The sequence below is a fragment of the Sorex fumeus genome, unplaced genomic scaffold, assembly GCF_029834395.1.
Source record: "Sorex fumeus unplaced genomic scaffold, SorFum_2.1 ptg000054l, whole genome shotgun sequence".
NCBI classification, from domain to species: domain Eukaryota; kingdom Metazoa; phylum Chordata; class Mammalia; order Eulipotyphla; family Soricidae; genus Sorex; species Sorex fumeus.
Window position 1 is genome coordinate 7893301 of NW_026606111.1, and position 15072 is coordinate 7908372.

General features: G+C 36.0%; 1 protein-coding gene across 2 annotated transcripts in view; it reads right to left on the reverse strand.

Annotated features, from left to right (window-relative positions):
• MAP3K7 (mitogen-activated protein kinase kinase kinase 7) overlaps nt 1-15072 on the reverse strand; it is a 63043-nt gene that overhangs the window by 14528 nt on the left and 33443 nt on the right. For both annotated transcript variants that reach the window (XM_056125161.1, XM_056125160.1), the window contains one exon: nt 8961-9025. In XM_056125161.1, coding sequence (XP_055981136.1) covers nt 8961-9025 — 65 coding nt within the window. The remainder of the gene's footprint in view (nt 1-8960; nt 9026-15072) is intronic.

Sequence of the window (15072 nt, forward strand, 5' to 3'; positions counted from 1 at the left end):
TCTGCAAGAAAGAGAAATGTTCTGAAATCAGAAATAAAATAGAATGGGAAGTAGAGATATTTTAGGTCCGGAAATTTCAATGAAATGATCTGGTCTGCTCTAGAGCTTTAGTTCTGACAGCATGCTACACTCAGATAATGGGCCAGAGAGTAAGAATATAGTCTTAGGCAACTGTAGGAGGAAGGATTCCCCTGCTTCAAAGTAAAATCCAAGAAAGATTTCATTCCCAAGGGAAAGAGTAAACTTGGGAAAAAAAAAGATCAACAAAAGTAGTTAGCTAGTAAATTTGTCTGTTATGGGATAGTGGCTCTTGGAGAAAGGACTGTGTATCCACTGAATGTAGAAAAAAAATATTTCCAGAATGGTCGATAGAAATAAATCAATATATCCCAAGTACAAAAGGGAGATGGGGAGGGTAAATGGGCGAGGGGGAGGGGAAGTGGAGGAGGGGGGAGAGAAAAGAGGTAAGGGGGAGGGGGAGGAGAAGGGGAGGGGAAGGTGGAGAGAGAAGGGGAGGAGAGGGGAGGGGGAAGGAGAGGGGGAGGGAGGAGAGGAGAGGGGGAAGAGGAGGAGGAGGGGGGGAGAGAGGGGGTGGAGAAGAGGAGGGGAAAGGGAGGTGAAAAAGGGGGGAAGAAAGGGGGAAGGGGAAAAAGGGGGAGGGGGAAGGGGAGGAGAACAAAATCTATAACGCTGAGTAAAATTTTGTAAATGAATTTTATAGAGGGAAAAGTCATATACAAAATACTTGTCATAATCTAACAATAGAAGACAAAAGAAAGGGAGTATCATCAAACTGCTTAAAATCATTTCCAGCCTGAAATTGTTTAACCAACAAAAATGTGAAGAACGAGGTCAAAAATAACTCAGATAAGCAAAAACTAAGTTTACGATTCATAGACTCCTACCATAAGAGTCACTAAACCATGTAATTTAGGGAGAAGAAAACATTTTTGCTGATGGAAGAGCAAAACTGCATTTAGAATACTATTAAATACAAGGATGAATCTATATAGTAAAAGTATTAAAAGAAAAAAATGCCAATTTTACAGAGTTATAATTAAGGTATAGACATCTGAGTAACAACAGAATTACTATCAGATTTAAAAGATGAGAACACATTTAAAAACCCTTGAAGTAGGACCGGAGTGGTAGTACAGTGGGTAGGGAGTTTGCCTTGCTAGCAGCCAACCAGGGTTCGATTGCTGGCACCCCATATGATCCCTGGAGCTCTGCCAGAAGTAGTCCCTCAGCTCAGAGCCATAAGTAAGCTCTGAGCACCACTGGGTACGGCCCCCAAAACAAAACAAAACAAAACAAAACACCCCCCCCAATAAAGAAAAATAAAACCCTTGAAGGATACAGGTTTGATTTTGTGTTAGGCATTAGTGTTAAAATTTCAAGGACAGAGATAATATATGCTTTAATACTAGACATCAATATCATAACTACACAACAAACATTCCTTGAATAAAATGACAAGATATGATAAGTGAGTGCTGAGGTTAATTTCATGTAAGGCTGGGTGCTTAGTTTTACTTACCCAGAACATGTAGATATATACAGTAAAAAGAAGAAAGAGAGAAACATGTAATTCTTTTAGGATATTGTTACCCTTGGTAAAGTAAGAATGGCTATTTTGATATTATTCCTGAGTCCTTTTAATCCTTTCTGACTGAAAACAAGTCTCAATTTAAGAAGCAAATGCTGATTAAACCACAGTTGTAATTTCTTTTGTTGTTGCTATGGCAGTATGCTAGGGGGAGAGGGGGCGGGGAGGGCTGGCAAGTCACACCCAACAGTACTTGGGAGGAGCAGAGGTGCTGGGGATCAAATCTAAAGCCTTACACATGCAAGGCATCTGCTCTACTATTGGGCTACATCTCTGGCTCCACAGTTCTAGTTTCTTTTGGAAATCAGGAGCAGTTTTTCTGCTGGCAGAAGAGAGTTCTAGTGTCAGTAATTTTTTTTTTTTTTTGCTTTTTGGGTTACACCTGGCTATGCTCAGGGGTTACTCCTGGCTTTGCACTCAGGAATGACTCCTAGTGATGGTCATGGGACCAAATGGGATGCTGGGAAGCGAACCCAGGTCAGCCGCGAGTAAGGCCCTACCTGCTGTATCCTGCTGTACCTATCACTCCAGCTCCGTGTCAGATGACTTTTATGCTGATTATCCCCTTATTTCAATATTTAAGAAAGAAATATCTCCGTGACATGTGAAACAGTACCATTAATGAGAAATAAAACAAGATTTGAAACACATAAGAATTAGGTTAACACATGGAGACAAATTTTGTGTATGAAAAAAAGGTCACTGGCTCTTCAAGCCCAAGTTCTCCCTTGAACACATTACCTAGCTTACTTGTCCCTATGACGCTGTCTGCTTGCTCTGGCAAGCTCATGTTCTCTCTTGAACACGTATTCCTTTCCTTCTTCACCCCCATCTTTCTAAGTTGAATTTTCAGTAAAAACTATCTCACTTCACAGGAAAAAAAAAAAAAGAAAGAAAAAAGGTCACTGAACACTTACTAAAGTAACAGTTTTTAGGTATGGTATGAATTATAGTATTCCTTGAGTTTAAATCTTCCTTGTTTCCTTTCATCTTCTACCTTCCAAGATATTCCTAGATAGTACTTCTTGTGCTCATTCGTGAGATTTTAGTATAGCAATAAAACAAATAAAAGGGTCAACTAAATTAAGTTTCAAAACTGGTCCTGGCTCTGGGGATGTGTCTCAGTGGCAGAGCAACTACTTGCCTTGCAGTCAGTTGTGAGGCCATGAGCTTAATTCATAGCAAGACCCATTTGCTGAATAAGATCCCCATGGCACTGCCATTGGTATCCTGGTGTTACAAAAAATCTGTGTGATCAAAAATCCAGTGCAGTGTAGCCAAGTGGTGGGGACCGACCCACACAATTCATCACTACAACCACAACTAAAGGAGAAAACAAGATACAAACAAAAAGCTGAAAGAGTTTTTTTCTTTAAAGTCACAAAAAAGTTATGAATTAAGATTTAAGTCTTTAGTAAATTTTATATTCCAACCAGTGAGTAACATGATACTTTAACATGTCTAAGTAGGAAAATAAAGAGTATCATGCTGAGTGAAGCCAGTTAGGGAGAGGATCAGTCTCAGAATGATCTCTGCCACGTGTGGGATATACAGGAACTTCATAAGGGAATATCAAATGCCCAAAGGCAGTAGAAACGAAGAGCAGGAGAACTGGTCTTCAGTAGGAAGCTTGCCACTGGGATGAGGATTTGGGGCATGGGGGTATAAGTTAGGGAAGGGAACACTAAGACAATGGTGAAGGGAAAAGTGCCCGCCATAGAGACAGACTAGGGGGCAGGAGGGAAACTGGGGACACTGATGGAGGGTAGTAGACAATGGTGAAGTATTGGTGTTGGAACATATATGCTTGAACTTCTTTGTAACTTTGTAATTCACAGTGATGGAATTAAAAAATTATTTGCTTAACAATACACAAAACTTCAATAAAGAAAACCTCTTTATGTTACTACTTCCAACCAACCTATAAGGAAAAACTTTTATATTTGCTATTTAAAAAATCAATATTAGAATTCTGAGGCCAATATATGCTCTCAAATTAATACAAGTCCTTCAAGACAGTCAAATTATCATTTCCTGAGGGATGGGTATTTGATCATTGTATAATCGAAACCTAAGCACAAAAATTTGTAAATCTACAACTGTACCTCATGGTGTTTCACTAATAACAATTTTTAAAAAATTATCACTTCCCCCATTCACATAAATTCCAACATCTGAGGTACACAGAAACTTGATTGAGCATTAGGTTTTAGGTAAAAGTGGTTAAAAGCATAAAAGTGGTTATTAAGAAAGTACAAAAATGCTGCAATAGTATTCTAAGGTAGCAAAAGAATTCTAGGCCAGACATAACCCTTAGTGGCAAAGTAGACCTGAACCAGGACAGGACTTTGACAAGGACTTTTATCTCTATATTTATAGAAAGAAACTAGGAGCTACTTTACAGACAAAAATAAAGGTTTGCTTTTCATGTCTCACCTGAAAGACTGGGAAAATATTTTCATAAGTTAAGAATTTATGGTGAGTGCTACTTTAGACTGACATTTAAATGCTATTTACAACACTTGGAAATCTAAGTTGCTAAAATTACACAGGACATAACACAGAGATGAAATGTTGATTTATATTTTTGCTGAAGTAACATTTGAATACTATAAATATTCAAATATTTATTCAAATATCAGGTAGATTTATAAGGGTGCTTTCTGCATCATCATAGCCATAGATAATTAAATCTACGTATGACTACTGAAGACATTCTAATCTAAAAGTACAGATTTAATCTAAGTCCAGCTATACTATATAGATCACCACAAGGAAATTTTGCAGTTCTATTATCTTATATCATCTTTCAGTTTTCCAAGACAGATATACCCTGGATCACAATTATTTGAAACTCTTGTAAACTTCTGATAAAAAGCTTTAACAGATACAAAGGTGAAAACTGAAAACTAAAGTGCAAACAAAATAATGTCTCTTAAGTAAACATTAATGTATGCTATGATACATCTTCTGATGGCTGATTCAAGGCTTTTAAAGCAAGTATGTTCTAGAATCTCTGACAAAGTCCCTGGCCACCCCATTTTTTTGGAATCTGGGGCCATACCAGGGGTGTTTGATTACTAATCCACTCTGGTATCTGAGGTGTTACCCCCACCCCATTTTCATCCCTGCCTCAGATTTGCTCAGGGGATCATGCAGTACTGGGAATGGAAGCTAAAACTCTTCCAAAACATGCATTCTACTCTTTGAGCCAACTCTGGCCTCCTTTTAGTTTCTTAGTTGGGGTTTCCCATGGAAGTGTATGGAGACCTGGGAAGCAATTTCCAGTGTGGTTCTGAGAATTTGGTGTTTCGGCTACAAGGGTTATCATGCATTGGTCTGAGGATCAAATGCAGGGCCTTGGATAGGCACTACACTCTTTGAGCTGTTCTTCAGTCCCCAAAACTTTAAAAATAGTGTGCCAGGGCAGAGATAGTGAAAAAAGGTTAAGGCACTTGCCAAGCATGTTGCTGTGTCTACAACCCTGGACTGAATCCTGGCCCTGTCTATAGTCCTCTGTGCAAAGCCAGGTGAGGTCCCCCCTCCCCCGCCAAAAGACTAGAATGACAATGGGATCATTCCAATTGCTATTTTCCTTTTATTTCTTTTTAGTAATATACACTAGTTAGAGAGTGGCAAGAGCCTGGAGACACACAATATACAAGTATTTGCATATGCACATGGCAAGTATTAATTACCTACTGTATATCTGGAACTTGCATATAAGAAGGTCTAGATATAGATACTGGGGTCCCCATAACAGATAAGGAGCTAAAGCCCACAGAAGTTAAGACACATGCTCAAAGGCACATCTCTGATTATAAAAGTTGATTTTCAATTCCATGCAGAAATAATATGTGTACTTCTGTCCTCTTGTTGTGATCTTCACACTACATTCCCTATCCATGAGAGATCTTAAAAAAAAGTCAGAATGAAGAAAATTCTTAATATGCAGGCACCCATGATTATATGAGTGAAACAAAAGTAGCTTAATGTGAAAAGTTTATCTGCACTGTCATTTGCAGAAATTTATTATCAAGGTGTGTTGGCTTTGTTTATTGACAATATAACTGAAAACTAGTAAAAAGCAATGCAAAATTAGAGAAGTCAAAACACTTTTAAAACTATGTGATCTATGATTATATTGCATTTAGTTTTCTAAGTTTATATAGTTTATATGCAAGATAAAATTACAAGAGTATGATCTGTGGTCTTTGGAATCAGATCTGGATTTCAAACTTGGTCATAATAACTGTCTGCAGCGTAAGAAAATTAGAAGGTTTAGGGAGGTTTCCCTAACGCTCAGTTTATCCATCAAATAAGTGTATCAAATTTATAGTGTTTAGATTAAAATAATACATATTAATAAGGCTTGGCAGAGTTGGTACACATTAAAAATGAGGCTGCTGTTATTACTGTAGTTCTCTAACTGATCTGGGCTTATCTGTCCAGATAAGCACCATGGCGACTCACTAGTCCTTCTTGGGCCAATCTTTAGGAATCCTCCAATAGCAAACAAAGGGCAATGTTTTTCTGTGGGTGGCACAATGAACTCACTTTATCTTAGTCTCAGTCTAATCTTACCTGCTGGTGTTTTAAGAGGATGTTTACGTCCAGCTTCTTTTGGGGGAAGGAAGGGGGAACAGAAATCAGAACAGAGATCTCTGCTCAGAGATCATTCTTGGTGGTGCTTCAGGACAATGTGTGGTGCCAGGGATTGAACCTGGGTTGACTCATTGCAAGGCTAAGGTGCTTTAACCTTTCGGAATCTCTGTCTCTCCGGGTCTACATCCGGCTTCTAACACTCACTGTAGGATCAATTCTTGGACAGCAGGGACTGTCTTTCCCTTCTCAGCAGCATTTCTTTCTGTTTTGGTTTTTGGGTCAAACCTGGCATGCTCAAAGGTTACTCCTGGTGGTGCTCATGGGGTGTGTGTATGGGGGGAGGGGCACACGGAATTCCAGAATCTATCCCAGGTCGGCCGTTATGCAAGGAAACACTCTCCTTGCTGTATTATCATTCTGGCCCTCAGTAGCTTTTCTAAGTATCAGGAGTCAAGATGTACTATGAGTGCTAAATAAGTTTCCTGAGTTAAAACCTCAATTCATTTAAAAGTGATTTTTATGTAGTGAGAATACAATCTTTTACACTGTATAATTTATAACTACTTTTAAGAAATTTGCTTTGATCATTACTCACAAAGAAATGGAGATAAAAAATGAGTTTAGTTTTACTTTATAAATGGAAAATCTTATGACCTTTTATTTTGGCTCAATGTGAGCATCAAAGTATAAGCTTCAGTCAGTTTACTTTCTTCTAAAAGATAAAATGTTCAGCTTTATACGTAAATTCTCTCTCTCACTCTGATGATTGTCTAGGCGAACAGATTCTTTTCTTCATGGTCTTTTTCCGTCTTCATGGACTAAATAAACACCACCCCCATGCATCTGTTTACTCATTGTTTATACTTTTTCATGAGTAATTTAAAAGACTTACTAGGTATTTATAAAATTTTCATAAGAAAGTATTTCCATAGTGCATTAAGATTATTGTTCACTATTCTCACCCCTAACTAGGTGCTTTGCATTTTAAATTTTATAATACTTAAGTAATCTTCATTACATCAATGCCTAAACTTAGTCACACAAAATTTATACATCACCTGTCTTAGGTTTTACTTCCATATCAAACTAACCCTTACTCCAACTCTTTTTGAATAGTCCATTGAGAACATAAACAAATGCGTGTCCACAACCTGGACTGCCTTAGTTCTGGTGTCTCACAACCATGTAAAATAAACAAAAATGGTAACAGTAACAATCTTACTATTGAACTTGTTGAGGAAATAAGGAAGATGTGTTAGGAGGAGGTGAATGCTGAATTAAAGCAATGCTTTATTCTGGAGTACAGAGAAAAGCACTCCAACTAGTAGACGCTCCTGAATTGTCTTAAAGCACGCTTCTCAGTCTGAGTCAAAGGGAGAACACTTGACTAGTGCGTCTCTTAACTGCAAATATCAATGCAGTGATGATAATAAAGAGTCAAGAAGGCTGAGCTCATAAAGGCTCTAAGGAACCAAAGCAAATACCAGATGTCAAACTATTACCAAGTACCATGATTAAAACTAAGTATCTGAGGAGGAGAAAGTGGGAACCTCCATTCAGAATTTCCAGGATCTCATAAAAACATGTATGAAGAACTACTTTAATAAGCAAAATCAAGATTTGTGGGTAACTTAGTAACATAAACTATATAATACCTATTTTATGCATGTGTGTGCATATGTATGTGTTTGTATACTATACACATGAAGTGTAAGAAAAATATTTTCAGACATAAATGAAAAGCAAGGATATTTAAGTGGCTTTTATTAAGTTAGTCAGTTTGATGACTTATAAAGAGCTCTCAAATCTTACTGATTACAAAGAACCTTTTATAAAAATAAATAAAAACTTCTGGGATAAAAATCAAGTTAAATCACACTGCTTATAATATTCAACACTGTAATGTTACATGAAAATAAACTGTGATGATTTTTTATGTCAGATGCAGTATGCTACACACAAAATTAATGGATTTCAGTTTATCTAAAAACAGATTAATAACAAAATCGACATTGTAATTAGTTCATATTCATTTTAAGTGATGTAAATGAATGTTATCACGGTTATTAACTTCAATAACAAAAAACCACTGATTTTTATAAAGTTATTTAAAACAGTACTAGTAAGAAATGGCTTGAATTTGGCACTGCCTAAATCAATCTACAAAACAGCAAAAAACAAAGGGCATCCAGAAATAGAAAATGAAAAATAAAAAAAAAACCCTTAGCAACCAAGATAGAAACCCTTTCAGAGTTTATTCATCTGCTTAGTAAATATTAAGAGTATTTCATAAGAATAAAAATCCAGTGAATATAAAATCCAGTGGAATGACAAGTTTAAAGATGTCAGAATCCTCCAAATATGTGAGCGCCTTAGATGATTCTAGAGGAGTAATCTCTCTTTGGGAAGTATTTAATCCTTTAATAAGTTAAACAACTGATAACTAATAATTCACTTTGGTTGACAATGATAGATTGTTGTATCACATAGCTGAAAACTTCCTTATTGAAGCATGTGTAAAAACCATATACAGTACACGAGTTATTCAATGTACTATCAGAACTTTTAAATTTAAATAATATATAGACATTTAAATTTTCTCTACTATTTAATTTCAAGTGCTAATAATCTCTATTATAATGTTAACTCAAAATTATTTTTGTAAAGGACAAAACATAGCTAATTACTGGTTTTATGCTCATTATTTCTAAATAACATTTACAAGAATTCAAATGTTAACACTTACCTGACCAGATTCTGTTCCAGTAATCGTCAAGTCTTGGATGGATCTACGTCTAGGCTGCCCGTTGCCTTTTAAAAAATAAAAAATGTGAAACAGTGAAACACAGTTTAATAGTCTATAAAAGGTGGCACGACTACAGTAGGAAGTTGGAATTTGTTGCTCCCTGCTTGTATACAAAATATTTGTGGGAAAAAGAGTGAGTTATTGTTAAAAAAAAAAAAAAGAGGGAGAGAGAGAAAGAGAGATGTAAGAAAAGGAAAGAAACAGCTGCAGCATTTTAACTCAAAAGTTGCTGGCCTACAACAAAATATGTCCTAATACAATAACCACTCCTATCACACAAATAGCTGCTGAACGCTCTTCCACCATCTTCTGTCATGTATTTAAATAGATGAATGCTTGGGGGCTGGGGTGATGACGGCATCTATTTCAAGGGCCTTACGTTACAGCTGCTACATCAAGACAGCTAACAGGTTGTGAGACATGACTGACCAACCAACAGCAACACCTTATTCTTTTCAGGGCCTAAAAGGATGCTAGGTTTTAATTTAAAAACCAAGTCACACTTAATCCCATTAAAATACTGTCAGAATTTGCTAATTTTATTTAATTATTGCTGATTTTATTTGAACAACTCTTGATAATCTACATCAGATGAATGCTTTTGCCAACAAATAGGTAACTTGTTGAAAGGAATTCCTGTTAATTCTCTTTCTCTTAGAAGCTTCTGTGTTGGTAGTATTTAAGGATTGTTTATGAAAAAACTCTACAAATGTAATGTTAGCAAAATGAATTAAATAACAACTTCAACTCAGCACTTCTATGTGGGAATAGAGAGGGTTGCTTATATACTATCTTCTAAGATGAGAGACCAGCTGTCTCAAGAGGAAACACCACAATACTATGAGTAACAGCTGACACAATACTCAAAATTCTTTTGGCTTTGAAGGCTAAATTATGTAATTTGTCAATTACTAGTCAGCATTCAGACTATGTACTCTAAATGGCTGTGGAATGATGAATAGAAAGAATTCATTCTTAAAAATTTCTATTTTCAGGGTCTGAGGTTGAATAGCAAAGTACATGCTCTGTATGCGTAAGTCCAGAATTTGATTCCTGGAAACATCAAAAACGCTTTTTTATATTTTCATAATGATTTTTTTTTTTTTTTTGCTTTTTGGGTCACACCCCGCAATGCTCAGGGGTTACTCCTGGCTTTGCACTCAGGAATCACTCCTGGCGGTGCTCGGGGAACCATATGGGATGCTGGGAATCGAACCTGGGTTGGCTGCATGCAAGGCAAACGCCCTACCCGCTGTGCTATTGCTCCAGCCCCATGCTGATTATTTTTTTTTAATTTTTTAAAAAATTTTTAATAGTGACATCATGAGGTACAGTTGCAGACTTACCATGCTGATTATTTTAAATCAATCAGCAACATAGTTTACTATCTAAAAACACATGCCCTCCATTATTTTCATGTAAACCACAAATAATTTACAACAGACAATATTTAATGCTGTAAATATAAAAATTCAAATTTATGACCATGCTTGAAAGTGTTGAATATTCATCTCCCTTTTTATCCATTTTAGGTTATGATTTTTAATTTCTGCATACTCAATACAAATTTTATTTTATTTCAAATTCCAACTTTCCACTACAAGTAAACTAATAGCAAACTAAGTACTACTGAATCAGGAACACTAAGATACTTTTGTGAATACTTTTAACTTTCTGGAGGACAAAAGAGCAGAGACCCACCAACCATGACTAGTAAGAATTTGAGGCACATTTCATTTAACACAATCAGTCTAAAATTAGGTTAGATGAGACAGACTTGTAAAGTGTTTGGAATCCTCTTTTCAGATTAGCAACATTTGTGAATCCAGGGAACCATCCAGTACATGTGTCTAGAAATCATGACATCACCATTGCAATAACAACAACAAAAAATTCAAATCTAGGTGGTGTAGGAGGGAAAAAGAGTAAAACCTTAAGGAATCAAAGAAGAACTGACAGTTAACAAATGCCATAAAATGAGAAGAAATATTCTAGCTACAGCATGAGTTAAAGCAAGCAGTATTAAGCAATGCATTATAATTAGCATAACCATCACAGAAACCATCTGGCAAACAGTTCAGACAAAGCCAAAAAAGGACTGCAATCAACAAATACTTGTTGCTCCAATATTAAGTTTTAGTCATCATTTAGAAATATGAATGTAAAAATACATCAAACTCCTGTTATTGCAAATGATAATTACTGGGTGTGTTCTCAGTAAATTTAGATTGATTCTGAATTTTTCCTGCAACTGAATGCTAATTTTGAAACTCATTTATTTTACATTTTTATGGTTTTTTGGTATGTACATACCTATATTACACATGATAGCATAAAAAACAACAATAACAAAAAGGCAATATGTCTAATGATGTCTGATCAAAAAATTTGAAACCTGCAAATGGTGTTCTGAATATTTTATTCTGTAATAAACTCTGCAAGTTTTATTATTATAACAGAACTGTAATGTATAAAAAACTTTAAAAATAGCAATAAAAGCAGTAACAGCAATAAATATCACATCACAAAAAAAAAGGATGTATACAGTTGTTTATTAATGTCAGAAGGACAAAGTGCCTCTTCAAAAATACTCTTAGTAGAGCTTCCTTCAGTCATTTTAAACAACTGGATTTCAAAAATAGGTTAGAAACTTATCAGTAATAACTGCTTCCTCTTGGTAGTAAAAAAAAATATACATATCATACCCCAAATGGCCTTTCAGAAAACCAGGTCTTCGACTGCCAAAACTTGGCAGCAGGTGTTTAGGCATCTGCCTTTCATGTAACCAACTCCAGTACAATCCCCAGCATTGCATATGGTTCCTCAAGCACCATGAGTAATGATCCCTGAGCAGCCAGGAATAAGTCCTGAACACAGCCAGGTGTGACATCAGCGTCCCCCCCCCCCCCCATAACTAAAGAATACTTGTTAAAAAAACAAAAACAAAGAAAACATGTGCTGCTGGAAAAAAGGTCCCGGAGAGAATTGCTGACATGGCGTTATCAAAAACTTCCAGTTTGTGAAAAGCAGTTATCTCTAGAGCAGTTAAAAGAGATATACTGTAAATTGTGCTCTTTAACTGTGTTTTGACTGATAAGAACAAGCCAGACTACCTAGTTAACTCTTTAAGAGCCAGTGGACAGGGAAAGGAGAAGGGAGGGACATCTTCATACCAAAATGGGACTACTCTTTTGTGTCAGGGTTAAACATAGAAGATAATTGTGTAGTTGAAAACATAGGAAAACCAGGGCTAATTTAGGGTTAATTTTTAATGACTCAAGAGAATATTAAACTGATGAATATTGTTGGCCATACATAGAATCCTTGCTTTTATTCATCTGAATAATGGGATAGTGTACAATAGTGCTGAAGAGCAAAAATGAAACAAGATTTGAATTTGGCAACCAAGGAGTAAGTTAGGCATTTTAGTCATTATAAAGACTTCTTAAAGTTCCTTAAAGTAACAGCATATATTTTGTGTGCTTTAAAATTTGCTACACCTTAAAAAAGGTTAATGGTTTATATGTGTACATAGCCAGTAAGTATATAGAATATTTTTGGATACTAAAGTGCTCAGTATATTATTACTGGTGAAAGTGTCATTAAAATTGGTTATTCTCAACATATCTTGGAAAATATTTGCAACTGGGATCAACTGCTAATGATACCAGTTTGGTTTAGAAATACTGCTTGGTATTTACAGACTTTTAGAATTCCACTTTGAAAAAAAATTCTAGAATGTACTAAATTGTTATCCTTTGTAATTAAGATGGCCACATACAACATGAGATATTCCCAGAAATATTTAATTTGACATAGCAAGTCATCAGTTATCTATTGTCTGTGTTCTTTTTGATTTCTGTTGCAATCTTTTATTAGAACAAGATTGATTAAGTTACTATTTGGACATCTAGAAGCAAAACAATCTAACAAGAACACTTTATAAATTACTGAGTACTATTTACGTTTGAGCAATGTTGCTCAGGCATTTAGGTGCAAAATGAGAGTTCACTGACACCATATGTACTTAAAATTGTAAAAGAGCATATCCGCTTAAAGAGCTCTCCTAACGGGAGCATTGAGAAATGAGGAAGAATTATCCTCACTTCTCTGACTCAAACAGAAGAGGAGGAAACAGATTTGATTTGGAGTCAGAAGAACTGGGATGTGGCTGGGATGTGGCTCAGTGATAAAGTGCTTGCTGATAACCTAGCTTACTTATAAAGGCCAAACAGGATGATACAATTTAAACTACTTTGTAAGCCACACACACAAAAAACAAAACAAACAAACAACCCCCCCCCCCAAAAAAAAACACCTAATCAGTTTCTCAATATCTGCACTGTTGATATTTGGGGTTGGTTATGGGATACAGTAGGAACATTGTGGCAAGTCTGGCATCATCCCTGACTATAGCCACTGCAGGCTAATGGTGCCTGGTGATAGTAACAACCAAAAATGATTCCAAATGTTTGGGCATGGAGGGGGGGGGGGGGCGGCATAAATCCATGCTGTTGAGAACCAATTATCCTTTTCCCTCTTCTCTCTCCCTCGCTCTTCTACTGTACTGATTTTATGACACTGAGTATGTGCCTTCTTTATTCTTAGCCATCAGAACAAGATTGAGACCATGCAGGTATTTGCTAAATTTTCTTGACTCCCTTAAGTATTTAAGGTAGTAACAGTTTAATAGTATGTACCTTTACTTTGTTCCTTATGGCCACACTGAGAGGTGTTCAGGGTTTGTTCCTGGTTCTAAATTCAGAGATCACTCCTGGTAGTGCTTGGGGGAATGAACATATGGGGGTGGTGACAGGGATCAGACCCAGGTCAGCTGCATGTAAGGCAAGCAACCTATTATTTGTTGTACTCTTTTTGGCCCTCAACACTATAAATTTAATGTTGCCACTTCTTTAGTCAAATTGTTCCTTTAAACACTGTACCATTCAACCTTAATGGTAGAATGATCTCAGACTTTTAAAAATTCCAGTAATTGCTATGATTCAATAAAATAAATTATTATGTGAGAAATAGAGCAACTGTACCGAGTAGCAACAATGACAATGCCATAAAGTAAACTACTCCGATGAGTGACAAAAATTACTAATATAAAATAAATTGATCTATACAACAGATCCTAAGACAAGTATAGTGTATATTTTTTATTTTATTTTCTGGTTAGTACACCTCAACAGTTTATTCACTTAATATAAGGAAGATTTATTAAATACTATTTGTAAAGCACTCAAAGACTGCTGATAAAATCCTTATTAACAAAAATATATTTGGTCTTTATCTGCAGTTTTCATTTTACTAAGAGAAACATTAGGTATTTAACTACAAACAATATTCTGCCAAAAAGCACAACCATACACAGAATATAGAGTGCTGAAGAAGACACAAATCACATCAACTAATTTATGTGGGAAAAATGGTGTACTTCCATGTCAAAATTTGGGAGAAAGGAATGATCATTTTGATAAATATCTGAAGGTCACATATGACATTCAGTTCTGATCAAATAATGGTAATTTAGAGTCACCTATGAAATGATCACCATAAAAAATAAAAGCAATTTACCAATTTGAGATACTAAATACTTAGTGTGAGGTATAAAAAGATACTTATATTTACAGAAAATCTCATATTTATAGAAGAATCAGAATTGACTATGATTTCTTTTTGTTTCTTTTTCTTTTTTTTTTGTTGCTTTTTGGGTCACACCAAGCGATGCACAGGAGTTACTCCTGGTTCATGCACTCAGGAATTACTCCTGGCGGTGCTCGGGGGACCATATGGGATGCTGGGAATCGAACCTAGGTCAGCTGGGTACAAGGCCCTACCCGCTGTGCTATTGCTCCAGCCCCGACTATGATTTCTTGACAAGATACCATGCAAAACAGCAAATATTGAATATTACCAGTTTCACTTTGTTCTGTTTTCTAGGTGAAGCCAAGTGTATTAAGCAACTCTTTTCTCAGGTTTGTATTTTACTTGCTACCAACAGAAAGAGTCTGGGGCTGAAAGCCTAGACAGAAACCAGAAAGTATTA